The sequence below is a fragment of the Taudactylus pleione genome, unplaced genomic scaffold (assembly GCF_031769625.1).
Source record: "Taudactylus pleione unplaced genomic scaffold, aTauple2 ptg000041l, whole genome shotgun sequence".
Taxonomy (NCBI): Eukaryota; Metazoa; Chordata; class Amphibia; order Anura; family Myobatrachidae; genus Taudactylus; species Taudactylus pleione.
Genome location: NW_028284443.1, coordinates 12,895,372 through 12,921,402, shown reverse-complemented (window position 1 = coordinate 12,921,402; position 26,031 = coordinate 12,895,372). Strand labels below are relative to the sequence as shown.

The 26,031-nt window shown below is 42.9% G+C and overlaps 1 protein-coding gene across 3 annotated transcripts in view; it reads right to left on the bottom strand.

The window, feature by feature from the left end:
* Nucleotides 1-1,450: 1,450 nt before the first annotated feature.
* Nucleotides 1,451-26,031, bottom strand: part of IQUB (IQ motif and ubiquitin domain containing) — a 55,227-nt gene continuing 30,646 nt past the window's right edge. For all 3 annotated transcript variants that reach the window (XM_088456069.1, XM_088456077.1, XM_088456082.1), the window contains exons 10-13: nucleotides 16,335-16,511; nucleotides 14,903-15,151; nucleotides 13,402-13,587; nucleotides 1,451-2,134 (exon numbers count right to left, since the gene is read on the bottom strand). In XM_088456069.1, the coding sequence (XP_088312195.1) occupies nucleotides 1,961-2,134; nucleotides 13,402-13,587; nucleotides 14,903-15,151; nucleotides 16,335-16,511 (786 nt within the window). In that variant the 3' untranslated portion in view covers nucleotides 1,451-1,960. The remainder of the gene's footprint in view (nucleotides 2,135-13,401; nucleotides 13,588-14,902; nucleotides 15,152-16,334; nucleotides 16,512-26,031) is intronic.

The following is a 26,031-nucleotide window of genomic DNA, read 5'->3' as shown; positions in this document are numbered from 1 at the left end:
ACAAAATTCAGTACAGCATTTCATGATATGACCAGCATTATTAAAATAAATAATAACAAATGTTAAAAAAACAGCATGATGGACCAATGGCTTATCAGCCATTCAAAGCTGGCACTGATGTCCTGCAACCTGCCAATACAGGAACTCTACTGGGCTCCCTTTTTTCCGTTTACCACCAGCAGTGACTTTTCTCCTTCTCTGGACCCAAGAGCCTATCCAGCAGAACTTCCACTGTCAGGAGTGCCAGATCGAAGGCCGAGCCTACACACCATCCTGCGACCGCAGTCCTGATTTTGGGGCTGTTCCTCCTGCATTTGTCTGGACCCAGCTCCAAGCACCTACTCAACCCTGTCCAGACCCTTCTGATGCCCTGTCACTCTGGCGAATGTCCGGCACTATATACTAATCACAAAGCTGGCCAATGCAATGACTGGCGAAGAAGTCCAGCCCCCATACAACATGCCCCCATGCACCTCTGCCTCTTCTTACATGGTAGTTTTAGCACCACACACAGGTCATGTGGGGACGTGGTCAATATCCCAACCGCCAGAATCCCGAAGGTGATTAGGGGTCCTGACCCTGTCGTGATGCCGGCGTTGGGATTGTGACCACTGGGATCCCAAGCACCGGCATCCTGTAACCAGCGCTTGGGCGTAGAGAAACCAGTCGGATCCAGGTGAAAAAGGAGGCATGGTCTATTTGGGGAAGGCGTGGCCACGCCCCCTTCGGATTTGTTTAAAAAAAAAAAAAAGACTTTTGCGGAGCAACTCGCTGGGGAGGGGGCCACTGTGAGTGCCCCAGCCCAGCTCAAAGCAGCGGGGAGGTGTGATCAGCGTGATAGCTCCACCCCACAGGCAAAGGAGATTGCTGTGGCTGCTGCTCAGCAGCCACGAGCAGTCTCCCACTGCAGCCCAGCACACAACAGCATGTGCTGGGCTGCTGTGATTTAAGAGGGAGGGAGAGCGGCACCGGACCCGGGCCCCCTGCCAGGCCCCTTCAGCTGCCTAGGCCCAGGTAATTAGTACCTGCGCCCCCCTCTCTGCGCCTCTGCCTGTACCCATCCCGTGATGTGAATGACAATAAAACAGCTCATATGATGCCTCAGTGTATTTAACCATAATAGTTCACTTTCCATTGTGCTGCAAACAAAAGGTATTTATGATATCAATAATTTGATTATAGCTTTATTTAAAATATAGGTAGGTCAATCAGGCAAATATTATTAATAGTACATAAGATATCACAGGTTAGGTATGGGATCCTGACGGTCAGGAGGCCGATGATCAGAATACCGATAGAGGCATCCCGACATTCTGACAGATTTTTGTAAGTATTATAACCCTTACCCTAATTCACCCCCTAACCCTAACCCACCTCTCCTGCAGCCTAACCATCCAGTCCCGCAGCCTAACCCTAACCCACCCCCTAACCCTAATGCTTAACTCCACAATCTGTCAGCATCCTGACTGTCCGGATGCTGACTATATCCCGATATCACAAGTTAAACTTAGTATACGCATGAGTCTAAAGCAATACATCAAAGAGACACAATAACTTTATAGTTTATTTCTTGCAACAATGATTACAGAATGCTAAGCTTTATTTAAAAGAACAGAACACCCTCCATTTTTTTCAGAATAGTGTCTATTTAACTAAAACAGTGTGCTGGTTCTTTAAAGTTTAGAAGTGGTTTAGGCATTTTCCCCTCTATATGTAGAGAAAGGGAGACTAGCCTTATACTACCAATATAAATGTGAACTAATTAATGCCTTTATATACTGCAATGTGTCAAAACAATGTTCATGAGGTTTAATTAAAATTTGGGTACCAAACCTTATAGTGTATTCATACTGAATTGCTATATTTTTATTGAAAATGGTTACACAAGAACTCAATAGTGATAGAATAGTAGCATATAATAGAATACAATCAACATACTGAACTCAGCAGGGAAAATAATCTAGACTTGGAAAGTGGCTGCAATAGGTTTACTAATAACCAAATCATTAACTGTAGACATCTGATGTGATTTCTCCTGTTGCAGAAATGGTGCCATTGCAGGAATCTGGGAAAAATAGTTCTTGGCAAGACAATGCCTGTGCTTGATTTTCCGAATAAAAACAATGCCATAAGCCTGAATAGGGAAAGAGAAAAATAAACAAGAATTTTGAAGCATATATACAGTTGCATTTGCCAAGCTACAGGAAACAATTTAAGTATACGACCACTCATTTTAAAAGATTATTTTTATTAAAGTACAACTAATTATAAATGAGTGTATTAAAACACAATATAACATTGACAATGATAGATGGGAATTATACATTTGCTGAATTATATAACATCAGCTTTTACTGTCTGAGAGGTGCTATGATAATCAGTTAATAGAACGTAGTACTGCGCAGTATACTGTATATGCAAAGAAAATATAAATTGAGGATATTGGTACTGCAGTATATGTTCACCTTAAATCCAATATACCTAGGCTTAGTTCCTATTTTAAATAAAAACATTTCTTATTAAACAATCACCCAAGCATAATTGTAAAATATGTTGTATAAAATGTATGAAACATTACAACAAAATTCATAGTATTGATTAAAGGGAAGGTTTGGTCATTATTCTATTCCCTATTCAGTATATAGGCTTTCTAGGTACAATGCTGATACACTCCGCTGATTGCCAATTTGGTCATTTTAGTGCCAGGTTGCTGCAATATTTTCTCCCATTTATATCCAAAACTATGCAAGAATCATTGTTTAAAATTCAAGCCCAAAATAGGTATTGGTTTTGACTAAGAGTTCTGCATATCACTATACAATATGGGATCCTTAACAAAATAAGCAATTTGTAAAAAAAAATATTGCAACTATGAATATTAGTTTGTTCAACACATTAAATTCAATAAAACATATGTTGTTGTGACATGAAGGATTTGCTCATTGCTGTGCTGGGCACCTCTAGAATCCTGGTTTGAGTTGATGACATCTTGGTATAAAAGGTAACTGTAAAAAGTACATTAGGGTAAGCAAAGAAAAATAAATTACATATCCAATGTGATAGAGGCACTGGAGAAGTTGGGGATGGCATGTATGTCTGTTCCAGATTCCTGTCCTTTAAAACCCCCAGGAGAAGTCTGTTGTAAAGCAGACTAGAAATGTTGGCTTCTGTGAAAAGCCAGAATGGGTCCTAAGGGGTGTGGATGTGAGGAGAGGGAGGGCTCCATCCACAGGCCAATCCAGGTTTTGGGCCTTCCAGCCTGGTAGCAGGCTCATCAGGGCTTACACCTGGAACTGGCTGATTTAAACTGTGCTCAGCTGTAGCTGAGTGTCTCATTTCTGGGAGAGCAGGCCGCAGGTTAGCTTGCTCTGAGACACTGTTGGCTGTATACCAGAAGGTACTGTGGACGGGGATTTTGGTTTAGTGTTCTATTAGATAGGGAACTTGCTGTCTAGTTAGTGCCCAGCCGCGCTAGGGTTTATTTTATGTGTTGTTTATTTGATTATTGGTGTTGCACAATAAAAACTGGCGCCGACCAGCTTGCACGAAAACCCACGACTGGAGTGCTGTTTCCTAGCTGCTGTGTGTAAGGAGGTGTCCATCTACCCCAGGAGAGGGACTCCTACCCCGATCATATCACAATTTGGTGGAGAATGCGGGCAACTGCACACTGAAAACTGCAGCAAGAGGAAAAGTTCTACATTTAAAATTTAAAGTGACAGACACCAATTTGTTGTGTTGGATATCAACCTGTCCATGGAGGTGGTGTCGACAGATGCTTAGAGAAGACAGGTTTTCCTACAAACCTACACCTGAAGAGAACATGGAGGACATCGTTAAGGCATTGCTTCAATCTAACAAAACTTTGCAAAAGGCTACCAGAGCCCAGCAGGAAACTAACAAAACTCAGCAGGAAGCTACCTGAGCCCAGCAGGAATCTAAAAATGTGCAACTAATGGCCATGGAGGCAGCCCAGAGGCAACAACAAGTCACCATGGAGGAAGCCCTGAGCCAACAAGTTGCCATAGAGGAAACCCGCCAGGCCTTAAAAGACGTGGTACAACAATAGTAGTCCGGTCTGGAGATACTTCCACTGGACTTCCAAACAACATTCGCTCCATATGGGCCAGTCACTTTCTGCAAAAGATGATAGAGAATGATGATGTGGAAGCGTAGTTGGCCCAAGGAACAGTGGGCAAGTCTTGTGGCACCCTTCTTGTCTGGAGAACCACAAAAGGCCTACTATGATTTGTACCTGGCTGATGCAAAGGACTATGAAAAGCTACAACGGGAGATCCTAACTCGCTTGGGGGTCACCTCGTTTGTTCGTGCCCAACGCGTCCACCGCAGGGAATTCCAAATGGAAAAGCCTCCAGACTCACAGATGCTTGACCTCGTCCATCTAACCACAAGATGGCTACAGCCTGAGACGCTGACAGGACCACAGATCGTCGAAAGAGTCATGATGGACCAGTATCTGCGATCTCTACCTGCATCTCTGCGCAAGTGGGTGAGCCATGCAGACCCTAAGTCCGCATACCAGTTAGCTGAACTGGTGGAGAGATATGTGGCGGCCGAGGGACTGTTTAGTGTGTCCCACCGAGCCCCGATTCCGCAACGGCGATCTCCCGTGACTACTGGTAAGACTGTTCCAGGGGAGAAGGGTGCTCGGCCGTGGAATGAACTTAAGACTGTGGGTTTGGAACCTGGGGATAGGCCAGCTAGGCCAGGAAGGTTCTTACCCCATAAGAGACTTAATAATAATTTGATACAATGTTTTCTATGTAGTGAATTGGGCCATATTGTTGCCAATTGTCCACTCACCTCTGAACCTATGCAATGTGATACTGCTTATGTCCGTCGCAGAATGTCTTTCTTTTCACAGCCTGCCTGTGCTGCTGACGGACAGGCTGAGACAGATAAGCAAATGTGTAAGGCTACTGTAGAAGGCAATCAAGTAGCGGCTCTGTTAGATTCTGGCAGCCTGGTTACACTTATGAGAGCTGAACTGGTGAACCCCTTAAAGTGCAAGGGAAAAGCTGTTGGTGTGACCTGCATACATGGGGATACTCGGTATTATGTTACTGCAGAAGTGAACATAGAAACATAGTGCGGTTCCCGTATAGTTTCTGTGGGTTTGGTGCATGGCTTGAGGTATGATAAAATGTTGGGGAGAGACTTTGCTCACTTCTGGAAGTTGTGGGAAAGCCGATTTGTTAAAGTAAATAACCCCGACCCATTTTAGAAGGTTGCTGATGCAGTAGCAGGGGAAGTTTCTTCCGAGTCTGAGAAGTTCCCTTTTCCTAGCGTGATTGGTAAACCAGAGAATACTGAGATGGGAAGTATTGTTAAGCCAGTTGGTCATCCGTCTGATCTTGAGGTCAGAAAAGAGATCTTGGCAGTTGAGCGGTTAAAGGACCCTACTCTGGTAAAAGCCAGGGAAAATGTAAAAGTGATTGATGGTAAATCCATAGATCCTGATAGTCCATTGTCATATCCCCACATGGCAGTATGCCAGGATTTTTTGTACGGGAAACATCCAAGGGGATTACCTGACATTGCCAAAGAGACATGGGAGGGGCAGTCCAGTCCCTATAAAACTGTCATTGAGCCTAGGAAAAGAAAGCCAGAACAGTTATACCATGTATATCTTATCAAACCTTGGAAGGATAGAGCAGTACCGCCCTCCAGTAAACTTAGGGCCTTTGGTTCCTGAAGTGTCAACAGCTAAAACCCTGTCAACCAGTCAACAGCAGGAAGTTAAGGAATTTCTGATCAGAAATAGGGTGCTGTTTTCTGACATACCAGGGAAAACCACGGTCATTAAACATGACATAATCACTGACCCAGGGGTTAAGCTTAACCTAATGCCCTATAGGTTACCAGAAGCCCAAAGAGAATCTGGGCCTCATTCAGAGGCGGTCGGAGGATGCAAGCGGTCGCTCAGAAACTGGGCGGCCACTTGCATCCTGACAGCCCGCCTCTGTTGCGGTCGTTAGGCTGTGGGTTAACACCCACAGCTCTAACGACTGCTCCGGTGATGGTCGCGATAGTCAGAGACCATCGCGACCATCGGGGCTTACGACGAGACCCTAGGGTAGGGTCTCACTTGTCGTAAGCCCCGGAGAGCTTCTGGCTCTGTCAGAGCTGGAAGCTCTCCACTGACATCACTAGTGATGTCAGTGGGGCCGCCCCCAAATGGTAGGCGTTCCCATGGGAATGCCTCCGTTTGGGCTGCCACCCCCCCGGCCCGCCTTCCAAATGGGCGAGCTGTCAATCAACATCGACAGCTCGCCCCCTTTGGATCGAGACCCACTACGACCGGCGCTGTCGGTCGTAGCGGGTCTCACGCATGCACACGACGGCGCCGTCATGCGCATGCTCTGTGGGGGGCCATCGACCCAGTCCGAGCGCATCGGCGCTAACGACCGGGTCTGAATGACCCCCTCAGTGTCTAAAGAAATAAAAAAAATGTTGGAAATGGGTGTAATTGAAAAATCGCATAGTGAGTGGTCGTGTGCTTATTCCAAAGCCTGACGGGAGTGTACGTTTCGGCAACGATTTCCGAAAATTGAACAGTGTGTCAAATTTCGATGCCTACCCATTGCCAAGGCTGGATGAACTAATTGAAAGGCTAGTAACAGCCAGGTATTTAACCCCTCTAGACTTAACCAAAGAGTATTGGCATGTGCCGTTAACTGAGAATGCCAAAGAAAAGACAGCTTTTTCGACACCAGAAGGGTTGTTCCAATACAAGATGTTGCTCTTTGGGTTACGTGGGGCACCAGCTACCTTCCAAAGGATGATGGACAGAATTCTAAGACCCCATAGACGGTATGCTGCTGCTTGTCTCGGTGATGTAGTCATTCATAGACCTGATTGGCAGTCTCATTTGCCCAGAGTACAAGCAGTGTTGGACTCCATGTATAGGGCATGGTTGACAGCCAACCCAAAAAAAATGTTGCTTAGGGATGGCAGAAGTAAAGTATCTTGGTTACACCATTGGCAGAGGTTTAATAAAGCCACAGCTTAACAACAAGGTGGTTCTTGGCGTTTCACAGTAGAACACAGGCCAGGAAGAAAGCTGGCCAATGCAGATGCTTTGTCATGTGTCTTGTTTGGGGGCTGCAGTTGTTCCGCCCATAGGTCAAAACAAAGGGGGGATATGTGATAGAGGCACTGGAGAAGTTGGGGATGGCATGTATGTCTGTTCCAGATTCCTATCTTTTAAAACCCACAGGAGAAGTCTGTTGTAAAGCAGACTAGAAATGTCGGCTTCTGTGAAAAGCCGGAATGGGTCCTGGGGGTGTGGATGTGAGGAGAGGAAGGGCTCCACCCACAGGCCAATCCAGGTTTTGGGCCTTCCAGCCTGGTAGTAGGCTCATCAGGGCTTACATCTGGAACTGGCTGATTTAAACTGTGTTCAGCTGTAGCTGAGTGTCTCATACCTAGGAGAGCAGGCCGCAGGTTAGCTTGCTCGGATACACTGTTGGCTGTATACCAGAAGGTACTGTGGATGGGGATTTTGGTTTAGTGTTCTATTAGATAGGGAACTTGCTGTCTAGTTAGTGCCCAGCCGGGCTAGGAATTATTTTGTTTTGTTTATTTGATTATTGGTGTTGCACAATAAAAACTGGCGCTGACCAGCTTGCATGAAAACCCACGACTGGAGTGCTGCTTCCTGGCTGCTGTGTGTAAGGAGGTGTCCATCTACTCCAGGAGAGGGACCCCTACCCCAATCATATCACACCAATGATTCACATTTCTCCAGAAAATACATTATGTGCAGCATTTATCACTGTAAGACAGTTGTGAAAATGCAAATTGTAGATTTAGGAATAAATCCACAATATGAAGTGAGGATATGCCTGCACAAGTTTGGAGTTTACTGACAGTCCCAGGGAAGAGACTGAAACAGGTCACAGACAAGCCAAGGTCAGAAATGAGCAGGAATAATCACGGATAGAGGACCGCTGAAGTAAGGGTGGGAGTCTATACTCTGGCACCAGAGTGTCCTCAGGGACCTCCTTATATAGGAAGAGACTTGGATTTGGCACCCATGTGACGTCACCCCAGGTGCGCCTGGCCCTTTAAGAATATTTCTGAGCCGGCCATGTGGCCCTATGGATGCTGCAGCCGCTCACCGGAAGAAGAGGGAATAAGCCGCCGGGACAGCATGCCCCGGATGGCTGCAGAGCAGGGGAGTCGGCCAGACATTGAAACAGCGGGCGCCGGGAACCACCCATCTGCTGTCCATAGAACACCAGCTCTGCCGAACTCAGTAGGTAGATGCCAGAATCCGGCACACTATAACACGCTGTATCAGTAACCTTATCAAATGGGTCTGGGTTATTTCCTTCTGTAACAAATTGGGCTTCCCACAGCTTCCAGGAGTGGGAAAATTCTCTCCCCAATACAGTATCAAACATCAAATAAGGAACTAATACCTCAGTGTCTACCTTGAGACCACACTGTGTTTCAATGTTCACTTTAGCAGTATCATAATGCAGAGTATCCCCATGTATACAGGTCAGACAAAAAGTTTTCCCCTGACACGCTTCTCTCGGAGGTTGTTAAATAGGCTTTAACATCATCACTCTTGTCATCTTTTGCAGAAAATGGCACTGGAGCTAGTTGGGACATCCTGGGAACCATTTCCAAACAGGGCTGCTAAATTCTGCGCAACCTCTATGAAGGCTTTGTGGTCTTCATACTGTTGTTTCCGGAGTTCAACGATGGTCAATTGCTGTTGCCTCCAGATCTCCTCAACATTCAAATGCTATTACTTCTGGACCTCCTCAATGGCTAATTGCTGCACCTTCATTATGGCTTTTATGTTTAAATTCAAGTTGAGGAAGTAGAATATGGCTTCCCTAAGAATCAAATTATGATGACACCACCAAGATGTAGACAATATAACAGTATCTTTCAAAGAAAAAAAGGGTGTCTGTTACTTTAAATGTTTTCACATAGATTTTTATACCTGCAATTTCAGTGCAATGGTCGCATTCTCCACAATGTGTTGCAAGATCAGGTTAGGGTTGCCGTCTCCTCAGGAAAAGGGTAGCAGCCAATTAGTAGCACACTAGTCCAGGGACTTGGTACAAGTATCCACAGAAAGTTTTATTTGAGAGCTCAAAATAAACAAAACATAAAAATATATCCGAGCCCCCCTGGCTCTAACTAACATACAATTCCCTCTCACATGGTGGAAGGACCTAGTTTCCAATTCACAAAACCGCATGTAGCACAGCACTTACAGTCACAAGCAATGGTCTCTCTTTCTCCCCCCCATCCTCTATCTCTCTCTGTCCCCCTCTCTCTGGAGGCCTGAAACTTCTCCCCAGGCAGTGAGTAACAGACTAGATCTTTTATTAGCCTCTCACAGGTGGTCTGACAATCAAGGTTGTTATTAGCTAACTGTCTAGCAGACAGGAGCTAGGAATCTGGGGCACATATATATATATATATATATATATATATATGTGTGTGTAAAGCATAGTGGAATATGTGTGCGCTATATACATAACTGGTAATAATATATATATACACCGCCATTCAAAAGTTTGGGGTCACTTACAAATTTCCTTATTTTTGAAAGAAAAGCATTGTGTTTTTCAATGAAGATCCATTAAATTAATCATAAATACACTCTATACATTGTTAACGTGGTAAATGACTATACTAGCTGCAAACGTCTGGTTTTTAAAGGAATATCTACAGAGGTGTATAGAGGCCCATTTCCAGCAACCATCACTCCAGTGTTCTAATGGTACATTGTGTCTGCTAAGCGCGTTAGAAGCCTAATGGATGATTAGAAAACCCTTGAAAACCCTTGTGCAATTATGTTAGCACAGCTGAAATGGAGTTTGCTCATTAGAGAAGCTATAAAACTGTCCTTCCTTTGAGCTAGTTGAGTATCTGTAGAATCACATATGTGGGTTTGATTATACTCTCCAAATGGCCAGAAAATGAGAACTTTCATGTGAAACTCGACAGTCTATACTTGTTCTTAGAAATGAAGGCGATAAATTGCCAAGAAACTGAACATTTCCAATAATGGTGTGCACTACTCCTTTCAGAGAACAGCACAAACAGGCTCTAACCAGAGTAGAAAGAGAAGTGGGAAGCCCCGATGCACAACTGTGCAAGAAGACAAGTACATTAGAGTCTCTAGTTTGAGAAATATATGCCTCACAAGTCCTCAACTGGCAGCTTCATTAAATGGTACCCGCAAAATGCCAGTGTCAACGTCTACAGTGAAGAGGCGACTCCGGGATGTTGGCCTTCTAGACAGACCGGCAAAGAAAAAGCCATATCTGAGACTGGCCAATAAAAGGAAAATATTAATATGGGCAAAAGAACACAGACATTGGACAGAGGAAAAAGGTGTTATGGACAGACGAATCGAAGTTTGAGGTGTTTGGATCACACAGAAGAACATTTGTGAGACGAAGAACATGTGAAAAGATGCTGGAAGAGTGCCTGACGCCATCTGTCAAGCTTGGTGGAGGTAATGTGATGGTCTGGGGCTACTTTGGTGTTGGTAAAGTGGGAGAGATTGTACAAGGTAAAGTGGATTTTGAATAAGGAAGGCTATCACTCCATTTTGCAATGCCATGCCATACCCTATGGACAGTGCTTGATTGGAGCCAATTTTCTCCTCCAACAGGACAATGACCCAAAGCACACCTCCAAATTATGCAAGAACTATTTAGGGAAGAAGCGGGCAGCTGGTATTCTGTCTGTAATGGAGTGGCCAGCGCAGTGACCAGATCTCAACCCCATTGAGCTGTTGTGGGAGCTTCTTGACCATATAGTACGCAAGAAGTTCCCATCGAGCCAATCCAACTTGTGGGAGGTGCTTCAGGAAGCGTGGAGTGAAATTTCTTCAGATTACCTCAACAAATTAACAGCTAGAATGCCAAAGGTCTGCAATACTGTAATTGCTGCAAAAGGAGCATTCTTTGATGAAAGCAAAGTTTAAAGGACAAAATTATTATTTCAAATAAAAATCATTATTTCAAACCTTGCCAATGTCTTGACTATATGTTCTATTCATTTTACAACTCATTTGATAAATAAAAGTCAGTTTTCATGTAAAACACAAAATTGTCTGGGTGACCCCAAACTTTTGAACGGTAGTGTGTATAATATATATATATATATATATATATATATATATATATATATATGTCCCTTTGACAACCCCCCCCCATATTTTTTTCACAATATACAGTCAGGTGCATAAATATTGGGACATTGACAGAATTTTTATATATTGCCCTATAGTCACCACCACAATGGCTTTGAAATGAAACAGACAATATGTGCTTTAACTGCAGACTTTCAGATTTAATTTGAGGGTAATTACATCCAAATCAGGTGAATGGTGTAGGAATTACAACGGTTTCTATATGTGCCTCCCACTTTTTAAGGGGCCAAAAGTAATGGGACTATCAACTCAAAAGCTATTTCATGGACAGGTGTGGGCTATTCCCTCGTTATTTCATTATCAATTAAGCAGATAAAAGGTCTGGAGTTTATTCTAGGTGTGACATTTGCATTTGGAATCAGTTGCTGTCGACTCTCACTATGAGATCCAAAGAGCTGTCACTATCAGTGAAGCAAGCCATCATTAGGCTGAAAAATCAAAACAAACCCATCAGAGAGATAGCAAAAACATTAGGTGTGGCCAAATCAACTGTTTGGAACATTCTTAAAAAGAAAGAACGTACCGGAGAGCTCAGCAACACCAAAAGACCCGGAAGACCATGGAAAACAACTGTGGTGGATGACAGAAGAATTATTTCCCTGGTGAAGAAAAACCCCTTCACAACAGTTGGCCAAATCAAGAACACTCTCCAGGAGGTAGGTGTATATGTGTCAAAGTCAACAATCAAGAGAAGACTTCACAAAAGTGAATATAGAGGGTTCACCACAAGATGGAAACCATTGGTGAGCCTCAAAAACAGGAAGACCAGATTAGAGTTTGCCAAACAACATCTAAAAAAGCCATTACAGTTCTGGAACAACATCCTATGGACGGACAGATGAGACAAAGATCAACTTGTACAAGAGTGATGGGAAGAGAAGAGTATGGAGAAGGAAAGGAACTGCTCATGATCCAAAACATACCACCTCATCAGTGAAGCATGGTGGTGGTAGTGTCATGGCATGGGCATGTATGGCTGCCAATGGAACTGGTTCCCTTGTATTTATTGATGATGTGACTGCTGACAAAAGCAGCAGAATTAATTCTGAAGTGTTTCGGGCAATATTATATGCTCATATTCAGTCAAATGCTTTAGAACTCATTGGACGGCGCTTCACAGTGCAGTGGACAATTACCCGAAGCATACTGCAAAAGCGACCAAAGAGTTTTTTAAGGCTAAAAAGTGGAATGTTATGCAGTGGCCAAGTCAATCCCCTGACCTGAATCCGATTGAGCATGCATTTCACTTGATGAAGACAAAACTGAAGGGAAAATGCCCCAAGAACAAGCAGGAACTGAAGACATTTGCAGTAGAGGCCTGGCAGAGCATCACCAGGGATGAAACCCAGCGTCTGGTGATGTCTATGCGTTCCAGACTTCAGGCTGTAATTACCTGCAAAGAATTTGCAACAAAGTATTAAAAAGTGAAAGTTAGATTTAGGATTGTTTAGTTTGTCCCATTACTTTTGGCCCCTTAAAAAGTGGGAGGCACATATAGAAACCGTTGTAATTCCTACACCGTTCACCTGATTTGGATGTAATTACCCTCAAATTAAATCTGAAAGTCTGCAGTTAAAGCACATCATGTTTGTTTCATTTCAAAGCCATTGTGGTGGTGAATAGAGGCCAAAATATGAAAATTCTGTCAATGTCCCAATATTTCTGCACCTGACTATATATAGGATGGTTGAAAAGTGGAGATTTTCATTCATCTCCCCCAAAGTGACTGTCACTTCCCACTAATAATCTACACTCTCTGTGAGGACACAAATGCCTTTCAGTTATCTTTTTTTTCTTCATTGGATTGATCATTAAGACACATTAGCTGATTTTGCAATGCCATCTGTTGGCAGTAATATATATATAGTCTGCATGTGAATGCAACACCACACACATTAATTACCCATGTGGTTTATAAAAAATGAACTAAAGATTTGAGGATTATAATCTGAAGAAAGCTAAAATTAGTATAGCTTCTTACTTCTGTACACAGGAGAACAATTGAAATGGTTTCTTGATTCCCCACAATGGAGCATTATTGCAGCAAAACTGATATTTTAAAATTTTATCTGACCATACAATAACAGGGAAATAGAAAGATTATGTTCTGAAACCAATAAAACAAATAAAATGTATACAAAATGCAATAGGGAAAATCATATCCAAATATTGCCAATAATCCTTACCTGTTCAGCATTAGCGAGTTTTAAGTGGGCGGCTGCCTCATCTTTTGTCAAGAGAATACAATTCCATGGAGACCACTCATAGTATATGTCCCACCTCACCATGTCCAGATCATAGAGGTCATCACAGGCACTGAGTGCAGAGTGAGCAGCCCAGATATTGTCCACAAGGTACTGAAGATCTTCTTGCTATAATAAAAGATTCAATTTCAGTTGTATGAGTAAGAATGTGTAGCCTGGTAAATCCATGTGAATGTTATTGGTCCTAGTGCATACAAGGTCCTGGACCTAGACGTTTCCATGGGCCCCATCTACCTATTTTCTCAATTCAGACAAAATTGGACTGGAAAATACACAAGAATTAATGTAAGTTAAACATATTTAAGTTGCTTTTGATAGACGTTATCAGTGTGTTGGGCACTAAAGCAGATCTTCTTTGTTATAATTAGTTTATAAATGTAGAATAGTGACCCAACTGAAACATTATATTGGCGCCCATTAACTTCTTGGCACTTCACTGCATATGCTAAAATAATGTTTTATAGTAGTCACATTCTAGGAAACTGGCATGATGTAGCATAGAAATGTGAAGTAGATTTGTTCTCAACCCTTCAGGAGGAATTTAATTCAGCATGATGGCTGTGAAGCACCTCTGGAATGATTTGGTGAAGACACTTCATGGCCAGTAACATTGATAATTTCTCCTTGCATCTAATAGAGGTTTGTAGGAAGATTAGACATGTTTGTCAAACATTACAGCGGCACAGCACATTGAACTGAAATCTCTCCTTTGTGTTTCCAAATAATATATTTATAGGTGATGGAAACCAACTATTAACCATATGGTTTGCTTTTTTCATGATCATATTACTTACAGTAACTCCATATTACATTAAATTATAACATTACCCAGTTTGAACACATGCTGTATTAACAAATTATACACTACATATCAACAGGATTAAATATCTACGCAACACAGAAACACAACTAAATGTTACAAGTTTTGGAACTTTCAACCGTCTATGTAAATGGTCACATGACTTTCTGCATTTTCCATGACTTCAATGAATTGGTGCTTTGGAACTGAAATAAGGATGTTGTAATAGTGCATTGTTATCTAATTGATTTCCAAGTGTAAAAACTATAAAGTGCCATGTACACAGTTAATACTTAATGACCATTTTAATGTTTAACTATGATTTAGCTAAACAGAATGTAAAGTTTAACAATAGCTAAAGAAAAATGTATAATTAAATGAGACAGTGAATGAGAAAATGATGTATAAAAGTAATTATAAATATCTTTTAATGTATTAAAGTACTGTATATCCATTCAAGAGACTGTACTTTTAAAATGTCTATTTTTATATAAACACAATTAATAATATTGTTATTAAGTCTATTTAATATAAAATGGGCAAATTAAATATTGAAATCAATCCAAACTTGCAGGACCCAATTCTACCCTTTGTACTTATTTTGGAAGTCAGAATTACCATTACCTGAAGCAAGAACGCAATTTTGGCATCATCACCATAATCAGCTTCAGACTTTTTCAGCTGTTTCAGTAATATTCTATATTTTGAAAATTCTTCTCTCAGTCGGGCTTCATTGTCTAACTTAGAACATTTTCGACACCTGCCAACAGTACGCGCATTGGCAGACAGAGAAAATTCGGTTGACGGTAGATAGCTTTCACAACAGGGACAGAAATATATATTTTTGCGAAGAACTTCAGAGTCCTGAGGAACCTGATAAAAGACAATTGCAAAAATGTGCTTATCCTGTAGATACAAAAAGTGTCATTTATTTTAGTGGGAGTTGAAACTAATGCACTACATGTATGAATGTAAATTGATGTATAACATACAGTAAGGTAAAATGGATGCAAAATGTAGCTTTTTATAAAAGAATCCAAATATACAGCATATCGGAATGTGCACCACAAATACTGTTTTTGGAGAACACATTAAGCATTATTTTGTTGATTTGGTTGTATTTATCTATTAACACAATCATGATTTAAAGTTTTACAATGACTGAGCAAAGGTGTCAACTGGATCATCCTGGCTAGTCTAAAACAATGCCCAGCAATTTAGGATACATACATTAAGAATACATAGAGTGCAGGAACAGATAGGTGAGTATGTCCTGACCATGTAGAGGAACCCCATGGTCCATCTGATAATATCAGGAAACACTGCATGATGTGGGTAAAAATACAATCTCCACAAAGACAGGGCACTGGTTGCACAAGACCTAGACTGTGATCTATTATACTAGGGGGATGCTCCCATGCCCACACCCCACTTTAGAGTGGGGGCAGGGAGGAATGTACTTCCCTTGGTAGTGTGGCACCAGGCTGTGACATCATAGCATGGTGCTGCACTCCCAGCCCATTAACAACATGGAGGATTAGCAGCCTGCAGTTTCAGAGGTAAGCAGCTGCTCTCCATGTCAATGGCTGAGACATAGTGAGAGGGTGCCTTGGTGACAAAGACATCGAATGGTTAACATTATGACAGTAATTCAGTGGTTAAGGCACTGTGTAAACCTGGCACCATAGGCATCTGCACTGCGTAAACCCTGGCACCATAGGCATCTGCACTGCATAAATCTGGCACCATAGGCATCTGCCTAGGTCTGCAGAGTAAAAGCTCCTGTTTTGCTAAGGTAGCAATGTTAACCACTGTGCTCACAGTGGTATATAATTTCATTTAATACAATTTTTATTTTACTACTAAACTAGAATTAAACAATCTATGTAGTAAGACTCACATACTGTAAGTACAATTTTAAATGATTGATATTGTTTGGTATTTCTGTAATCCTACTGTGTACTTGCATATTAAAACATGAAAATTACAGATTTTAAATGGAAAATACAGTTAAAAGTTCCATTTGATAACAGGTAACAAATGGAAGAAATATTACCTTGAGCAATCTGGAAATCTCAGGGTTAAAGGTGGGGATCTTTATGTATTGGAGGAAAAGAGTTGATATTCTCTTTCGTAGGCCGTCTAGATTGCAGTTTTTTACCCCGCGCATTAAAAGATCAGCTTCTCTGTCAATCAGCTCTACAATCTCTTGGGTTAATTTGCAGTCATGTTCCTGAAAATGAGTTATTAAATGAAAATATGCCACAAAGTCAAATAAAGTAAAAAAATAAACAAATAAAAAATAATGATAGGACATTGTATACAGTCCACAGGCACCCTGCAAACAGACTAATCAACCCTTCCAATCTCCAATGCTGAAATATTTCACAGAAGACTTGTATTCTCTCTGCTAGCAGGACATGGTTGCTTGCCTGCTAGAGACAAGTGAGCCACATCCCGGGGCTGGCTAACAAAGAGTGAAATATTATTGTATGTATGTGGCTGAAGATTAGTGCATGGCAATTTTGCATATTTAGTACACTATGGGCCTGATTCTGAACTGCACTCAGCGGCGTCTATGTCTACGTCTTGGGAATGTAGCTATGTGACCCACGACAGCAAGGCCACCAGTCACAATCCCGACAGCAGAATGCCGGCTAGGGATTTATGATAGGCGTAGAAATGCCAACGCCTATCATAATCCCGATTCCAGAATCCAGGACGATGCGTGCCCGAACGAAGCAAGTCCGTGGCGCCCATCCTATTCTTTACACCTAAAAACATCTATCTTCCAATAATTAAAACACTGAACTGAAGACAGTGATCTGGGGAACTTTCGACTATATCAAAGACGTATTTATTCATTTATTTTATTTTGACTTATCTTGATAAAAAGATCGTATATAATACCACCATTGTGTTTTTTTATATCCATCTATCTATATATAGATATACACGCTCATCTATCCCAAGATGCGAGCGCATCGTGGCATGGATGATGTGACTAGTGTGCCCGCGTGTATGGCATGCATATGCACCCGCACACCATAGACTTAAATGGGGTAAAGGCTGGCGAATGCTGCGCTATGCCGCGATGCACGTGCACGTGCGGATGCATCATGGCAACAATGAGCGTGGCTACATCTGTATATGTATTTTTTATGTGTATATATATATATATATATATATATATTATTATTATTATTATTAACATCATTTATTTATATGGCGCCACAAATGTTCCGCAGTGCCTTACAAAGTACATAAACAAGTTGTAGACAAGCGACTTACAGAACAATACAATACAGGACCAGGACATGGATAATATATATTGCTACATTAGTGACCATAACACCCAGATAAGCAACAGAGCATAAGCAACCAAGTGTTAGGTGCCCTAGTGGTGAGTAAGAAGTAGATGAAACTAAAGTAGGGAGAAGCACAAGAGGGTAGAAGGTCCTGCTGGTAAGAGCTTACATTCTAAAAGAGAGGGGAAGACAAACAGGGGTGACACAGATGGGGTAGATGGGGAGGAAGGAGCATGTATCAGGGAGTTAGAATGATAGCTGGAAGGCTTTGATGAAGTAGTGGGTCTTGAGAGCCTGTTTGAAGGATTGCAAAGAGGTGGAGAGTCTGATGGGGAGTGGGAGAGAGTTCCAGACGTGGGGAGCAGTGCGGGCAAAATCTTGGAGGCGGGAGTGGGAGGAAGTAATCAGCTGGCATGAAAGGCGGCGTGCATTAGTTGAACGAGGAGAGCGGAGAGGAGAGTGAAGGGAGATGAGATCAGAGATGTATATGGGGTAAGATTGGGTGAGGGCTTTGTAAGCGAGCGTGAGAACCTTAAATTGGGTTCTAAAAGGGAAGGGGAGCCAGTGGAGGGCTTGTAGGAGAGGGGAGGCAGATGTAGAGCGTTTGGAGAGGAAGATAAGCTGTGCAGCAGCATTAAGGATAGACTGGAGAGGAGAGAGACGGGATTTGGGGAGGCCAGATAGGATGAGGTTACAGTAGTCAAATCTGGAGATGACCAGTGAGTGTATGAGGGTTTTTGTAGCATCCGGGGTGAGATAGGGTCTGATCTTAGAAATATTTTTGAGATAGAAATGACAGGACTGTGAGAGGTTCTGGATATGTGGTTTGAAGGAGAGGGATGAGTCCAGAATAACTCCAAGACAGTGCACCTTGGGACTAGAAGAGATAGTTATTCCATCAATTGATAAAGAAATAGTGGGAAGTGAGATTATGTGGGAGGGTGGGAAGACGATTAGCTCTGTCTTAGACATATTAAGTTTAAGAAATCGCTGGGACATCCAGGAAGAGATAGCAGAGAGACAGTTGGAGATAAAAGTCAGAAGAGAGGGGGAGAGATCAGGGGAGGAAAGGTAGATTTGAGTATCATCAGCATAGAGATGATAATGGAGGCCAAAAGAGCTGATGAGTTCACCTATAGAGGAAGTATAGAGGGAGAATAGGAGAGGTCCAAGAACAGAACCTTGGGGAACACCTACTGTAAGAGGCTGTTGGGGGAAGAGGAGTAATAAGAGGAAACTGAGAAAGATCGGTCAGAGAGGTAGGACGACAGCCAGAAGAGGGCTGTGTCACGCAGACCAAGGGAGTGAAGGATATGCAGCAGGAGAGGGTGGTCCACAGTGTCAAAAGCAGCAGAGCGATCAAGGAGAATAAGAAGAGAGTAGTGGCCCTTGGATTTGGCAGCAAAGAGGTCGTTGCTGACTTTCGTGAGGGCAGTTTCAGTGGAGTGGAGAGAACAGAAGTCGGACTGAGAAGGGTCAAGTAGGGAGTGGGAGGAAAGAAAAGGGGTAAGGTGTTTGTAGACAATCCGCTCAAGGAGTTTGGAGGCAAAAGGGAGGAGAGAGATGGGTCGGTAGTTAGGAAGAAGGTTAGGATCAAGGCTAGGTTTTTTAAGAATGGGGGAGACAAGGGCATGCTTGAATGCAGAAGGGACAGTGCCTGATGAGAGGGAGAGGTTAATGAGGTGGGCAAGATGGGAGCAGGAAGAAAGAGAGAGGAAGCGGAGGAGGCGGGAGGGGATAGGATCAAGGGGGGAGGTGTAAGGGGGGGAGGACCAGATGAGGGCCATGATTTCCTCTCCAGATACAGGGGAGAAGGATATATATAAAGTCATATGCAGTCCGCACTCACTTGAATATGTCCAACTTGCTGGGGTGCTTCACTAATATTCAGTACAGGAAAGGATCCATATACCAAGATTTGTAGCATAGTAAAGGGGTGCACTCACCAGTCTTCCAATGTGTTTAAAAATTTCCTTTTATTTCAGCATAATAAGATAAAACACCGACGTTTCGGTCCTCTTTGGACCTTTGTCAAGGCAAAAGGACCAATTTACCACAATATCCATATATACCCATATCCCCCCTCCCCTCAATACAACAACACCTGACATATATCAAACACATTCTAATGGACATGGAGTGTATTACATATATAACATGGTTACTTCAAGCATATATATATATATATATATATATATATATATATACACATACACACACACACACAGACACACAAACAAGAGTATGTATATATATATATATATATATATATATATTGTGACAGAGTTCTCTTAGCCTGTTACCAGGCTGCGAGAACCAAAACCTGGAGTGGCCGTGGGTGGAGCCCTCCCTCTCCTCTCACCCACAACCCCCAGGTCCCAAACCGGCTTTTCAAAAAGCCGAAACTCAAGCCTGCTACACTGCAGACTTTCTCCTGGGGATTTTAAAACACATAAGACAGGAATCTGGGATAAATGTCCCTGTCACAGACCACTTTACCAGTGATCCTATCACAATATATATATAAATATACTGTATATGGTATATGCTACAAATATGTAAGTTTCACACAGCATAAGGTTGAAAGCTCCATGGCAACCTACTGGAGGTTTTGCAATTAATTTTAAACAGAATGTGTGTGTTATAACTAATTACTTATATGTGTGTAGGCTGGGGATAGGTCAGACATATAGATGGATCAGACAGACATATTTCGAGTACTGCTACTAAGAGCCAATGTACCTGGTAAATAAGCTCAGTATACAGTATATATTAATACAGTATATTATTAGCACCAGATTTCAAGGCACTCTACAGTGGGGCCAAAATAGCATTTGTTTTATGGTTTGTATAACAACAGAACATAATGAACTATTGAGATATTTGTAGTCTCTAAGGGGCCTATTCATCATTACATAATTATCACTAGTGATAATTATGTTTTAAACTCGCTGTGAGTTTAAAAAATATTTTTGGAGGCATTCATCATGGCTCCCTAACAAAAGTATCACTTACGAAAAGCTGCTCTTTTTGTGAAGTCAGCTTTTTGGAAAAGTGTTTTTCCCCTGCAGCTGAGGTATCTATAATGATTTCCTCACTGCCTCTGCCCACTCCCCCCTCCCACAGCTAGCAGCAGCTGGGACCTAAGAAAGTGGTCCAGGATGGACCCCCCTCCACCCTCACCCCGCAGCTAGCAGCAACTGGAAGTTGAGACAGTGGTCCAGGATGCTCCCACCCCCTGCCGGTGTCAAATAAGGCTCTCCCCTTACAGTGGGTGCCGGTGTGCGATCTGAGTGACCCCCCCTCCCCGCCATGGCCGCCAGTTACGATCTGGCTCTCCCCAAACAACCGACTTCCCTCTCCCTGATCAGGGTCCCCACGGCCGGTGGTTTCAGATCTAGCTAAGACCCCCCTACCCCCTGCCGGGGTCTGATCTGGCTCTCCCCTCACAGCAGGCACCAGAGTGCGATCTGGCTACCCCCCCAGCCCGTGTCTGATCCGGTGCCCACCCCTCCCACCCCCCGGCTGTCAGAATCTAATTCAGCCGGTTCCCCCTCCACACCAAACCCCCACCTCCCCATGTGCGATCTGGCTCCCCCACGGCCGCCACTGTTCTGTAGCCGCACAAGCTTCCCCCTGCAGGCGCGCACAAGAGGACCTGAGGAAGAAGCCTGTGACAGCCTGGAGTCACTGGAGATAAGTAACAAGCTGGAGGGAACTGAATAGATCCCTTTGCTGCACAAGCTTGTGCATGGTATCGGATACTGGGCCTGATTCAGAGACGGACGCTCTGAATCTGGCGAGCGGCCAGGTTGATGGTCGCAATGGTCAAGGCCATCGCGACCATTGGGCTTGCGACGAGACCCTAGTGGTAGGGTCTCGTGGCCGCAAGCCCCAGAGAGCTTCTGGCTCTAATAGAGCTGGAAGCTCTCCCACTGACATCACTGGTGATGTCAGTGGGGCCACCCCCAAACGGCAGGCGTTCCTTCGGGAACGCCTCCGTTTGGCCAGCCACCCCCCCTGCCCGCCTACCACACGGGGCGAGCTGTCAATCACCATCGACAGCTCGCCCCCTTTGGTGAGAGACCCGGAGCGACGGAGCACCCGTTGCTAGCCGGGTCTCGCGAATGCGCACGACGGAGCCGGCACCGTTGTGCGCATGCCCAGTGGGCAAACATCGACCCGGTTGCGAGCGCTCAGTGCTTGCGACCGGGTCTGAACCAGGCCCACTGTATGCCATCTCAGAGTGGCGTAAAGTATCACTCACAAGTTCTGAAAAAAATGTTTTTCGGAACTTGATGAATTACACAATTTCCACATTCCCATACTAAAGTATGGGAACTTTGGAAATTATCGGGGCAGAATTGTAACCAGGAGATACCTGTGATATATCCTGCATTACACTGTTAATGAATAACCCTGACCCTTAATTTTTTACAAAAGTAGGGGAAAATTGTAATTTTCGCCCTCTTTTGTAAAAAGTAAAGGATGATGAATAGACCCCTAACTATTGTACTGTAATATCAATTATACACAGGTCTGTGATGAAAAAGCTTTTTTAACGAATTTATGTGATACTTATAGATTTTTGGCTTCTGAACACGAAAATGACTCCCGATTTTGCATATCACATCACGTTTTTCTGCAAAACGTGTATTTATGAATAAGTCATTTTTTTCATATTCTTTAAAGTAATAAATGTATTCTGCCTACATTTATTGTAAATCATTGTCTTAAATGAATTTAGTTGGTAGTATAGAACGTTGCAATTCAGTTCTCATCATAAAACTTCCCCCCGCCCAGTGCCAGATTTAGGTCCACATGGGCCTGGAGCTGAAATTTACAAAGGTCCTAAACCCCATACTGTCTAAAGGAACATTGCAGAGACACACACACACCCACACACACACACCCACACACACACACCCACACACACACACCAACTACAACTACAAGGTGAGCTGGTGAAGGTGGAACCAAATACAACAGATGCAACACAGCCCTGTGCCGGCTCATTTTAACCCCTGCCTACCACCACATACACACACACACACACACACACACTACACTACACACACCACTCATACAGTACAAGTGATTTCAACATTTTTAGGCAATGTCAAGGATCCAAACTGCAAAGAAAGTGTCAGGGAAATGCTTAATAGTTACAGAAACCTTGGCTGCAATATGAGTTTAAAGGTACATTTTTTGAATTCCCATATTGAGCATTTCCAGAATAATCTCGGAGACTACAATAAAGAACAGGGTGAATGGTTCCACCAAGACGTTAAAGATGTAGAGAGAAGATACCAGGGTCGTTGGGATGTCAGCATGATCGCTGACTACTGCTGGATGATACACAGAGACGACACAGAAAAAGCTTATAAGCGAAAAGCGACAAAACGAAGTCTGAAGACAAAAAAAACAAGATATTAATGATTTTTTCAATAATTATAGTTTTTTTTTCTATTATTGTTTGATTTTATTGTTATTTTATTATGTAATTAAGACAAAAACACAGTGATATCATCTACACTTCTTTGTATTTCACAATAAATATGTCAAAAACAATTAAACTTCTTGTTTTTTTCTTAAAAATGTATGTAACCCCCTTATAGGTAAATGTGATGTGGTATTTTGTTTTAATATACTATTTCTTGATGTACACAAGAGTATAATTAAGAATATAAAAGTATTATTAAAAAAGCTTTCAATACCTTAAATTTCGCAGACCTGTTTTATTAGTGGTTCAAAGGATACAAGAGACTGAAGTAGTAATAATATAAATACAACCATGTTAGAACTGTACTAGATTTTTGTCTCTACAAGGCCTTTGTTGATAATGTCTAATCTGGTTACACCAGTTCTCCCAGAAGTAAATCTCATGTACATACTTCATTTCTCCTCCAGGACAGAAAATAAAACCATAGCACTTCAGTGTAATTTTAAAGCACAACACATCATATTAAATAAATAAGGAGTTCACTAATTCTGAAGACAGCATGGCAAGCTTGAGAGTTTTACTAAGTATCAGAAATCTTAGTTGCAAGAGCACTGAAAGAAACACTGCCTTATGGCTTAGTTAGGGAAATCTGTACTGACTGAAAGACCAAGAATGAAATCATAATAGGAATCAACAAACTGATGGAACAGCACAGGAGCGGGCAATGGAATAGGCTGGCATCTCTTCCCAACAATATGTAGCTAATTGGCCCAGCAATGCGATTTTGGACCCTGGTACCATATCTTTCAATTAAATGTATATTTTATTGTTTCTACTGTATGTCAAAACAAAGATAATAGAGAAAAAAGAAAAACAAAATTAACCTGTATTTTATTTTTGCCATTGCATTTTATGTTTCTTTGTTTCTCTTAATATAACAATTTTGTGGTTAGTCTCAGATATGGCATACAGGGTTGGACTGGCCCACAGGGGTGCAGGAGAAATCTGAGGGCCCACCCCTTCCTCTAGAGGTCAGCACTGTGCACTCAAATTATACATTGTTACCCTACTATATTTTGGTTCACTTACCTGGCAGAGCAGGACCACAGATGATCATGAGTACTTTGTTCGCTTCTATAGAGACTACAAGATTTGCCTTCCTGCCAATCAAAGTGGGTGGTCATGACAAAACCCTACCTCCTCCTTTTGGTGACTGTGAGCTTTAACACACTTTTTCATGTTTTCTGGGAGTGGCAAGGCCAGAGACTGCGTCGATGGAAGCAGTTTCCTGACCTCGCAAGCCAGCCAGCCTGAGAAAGCTGATTCTTACTCAGCTGGCCAGCGGCCCGGCACCATCCACCATCGCGACCATCGACCACCGATGGTGATCCCAGCCTGTGACCTCAGTCGCAGTGCTGGGATCACAAATGCAGCAGGGGGTGTCATACACTTCCTGCTGCATTTGCATATTAGCAATGACGGAATTGCAAAGCTGCCTGCGTGCAGCTTTTCAATTCCGTCCAATGCTGAATCCCCCCCTTAGATAGTTTTTTTTTTATAATGGCATGCATTTCACCTCTACTAGACCCATGCATTTCTCATTGAGTTTTAGACATTGGCCCCTCTGTACTGGGGTCCCCTATTACATGTACAGTGCATTAATGTGGTATACACATAGGATCATCATCCTCTGCTTAATTGTTATACATATGTTACATTATACTGCATTTAAAGGACTAGAGTTTATTCACTAGTTTAATCAGGATATCCATCTGGTACATTATCATGCATGCAGAATCAGAATTTACTATATACTGTATAGTTATAAAGGGGCCCAGACCATGCACTCTATAATGGTTAGCCAAGCCGCTGACCACACCCCATCTGTTGGCTGACCACACCCCTACCAATGTACTTCTCCAACGGGCCATTCATGCCCTAGTCAGTCACTGATGGTTTACTGCATAATTTCCTTTGTCACCAGTGACACTTTTATGTGTGTGAAGTTCATTATTAAATTGCTAGGAGTGTAAAGGAGAATGCACCACTCCCCCAAACTGCAATGTGATGGTATAAAACCAGTCCCATTAAAAGTGCAGGATGAGAGCCTGTCTCTTCCAGCTGTGAGCTGGTAGAAAATGAGATTCCTGCTGTAGAGTGGAAATAGATATGCACTCTGTACATGGTAAGGAATGCCCCTGAAAGAGTTCCCTCTCCACAATAATTAACAATGCCTTTATTCTACGCAGCTACTCCCCTCAGCTTGTGCACACTGCTGCTGCTCTATTATTATTATTATCGTTTATTTATATGGCGCCACAAGTGTTCCGCAGCGCCTTACAAAGTACATAAACAAATAATTTTACAACGGACTTACAGTAAAAAATAGGACAAGGACATGGATGATATACATTGATACATAAGTGACCATAACACCTAGATATGCAACAGAGCATAAGCAACAAAGTGTTAGGTGCCATGGTGGGGGGTAAGAAGTAGGTGAAAGTAAAGTAGGGAGAAGCACAAGAGGGTAGAGGCCCTGCTCGTAAGAGCTTACATTCTAAAGGGGAGGGGCAGACAAACAGGTGCAACACAGATGGGGTAGACAGGGAGGAAGGAGCATGTTGCAGCAAGTTAGGATGGGAGCTGGAAGGCTTTGATGAAGTAGTGGGTCTTGAGAGCCCGTTTGAAGGATTGTAAAGAGGAGGAGAGTCTGATAGGGAGAGGGAGAGGGAGAGAGTTCCAAAGGTCGGGAGCAGCACGGGCAAAATCTTGGAGGCGGGAGTGGGAGTAAGTAATCAGTTGGCATGAGAGGCGGCGTGCATTAGTTGAGCGAAGGGGGCGGCCAGGAGAGTGGAGGGAGATGAGGTCAGATGTAAATGGGAGAGGAAAGGGTGAGGGCTTTGTAAGCAAGTGTGAGAACCTTGAATTGGGTTCTAAAAGGGAAGGGGAGTTGGGGAGGCCAGATAGGAGAAGGTTACAGTAGTCCAATCTGGATATGA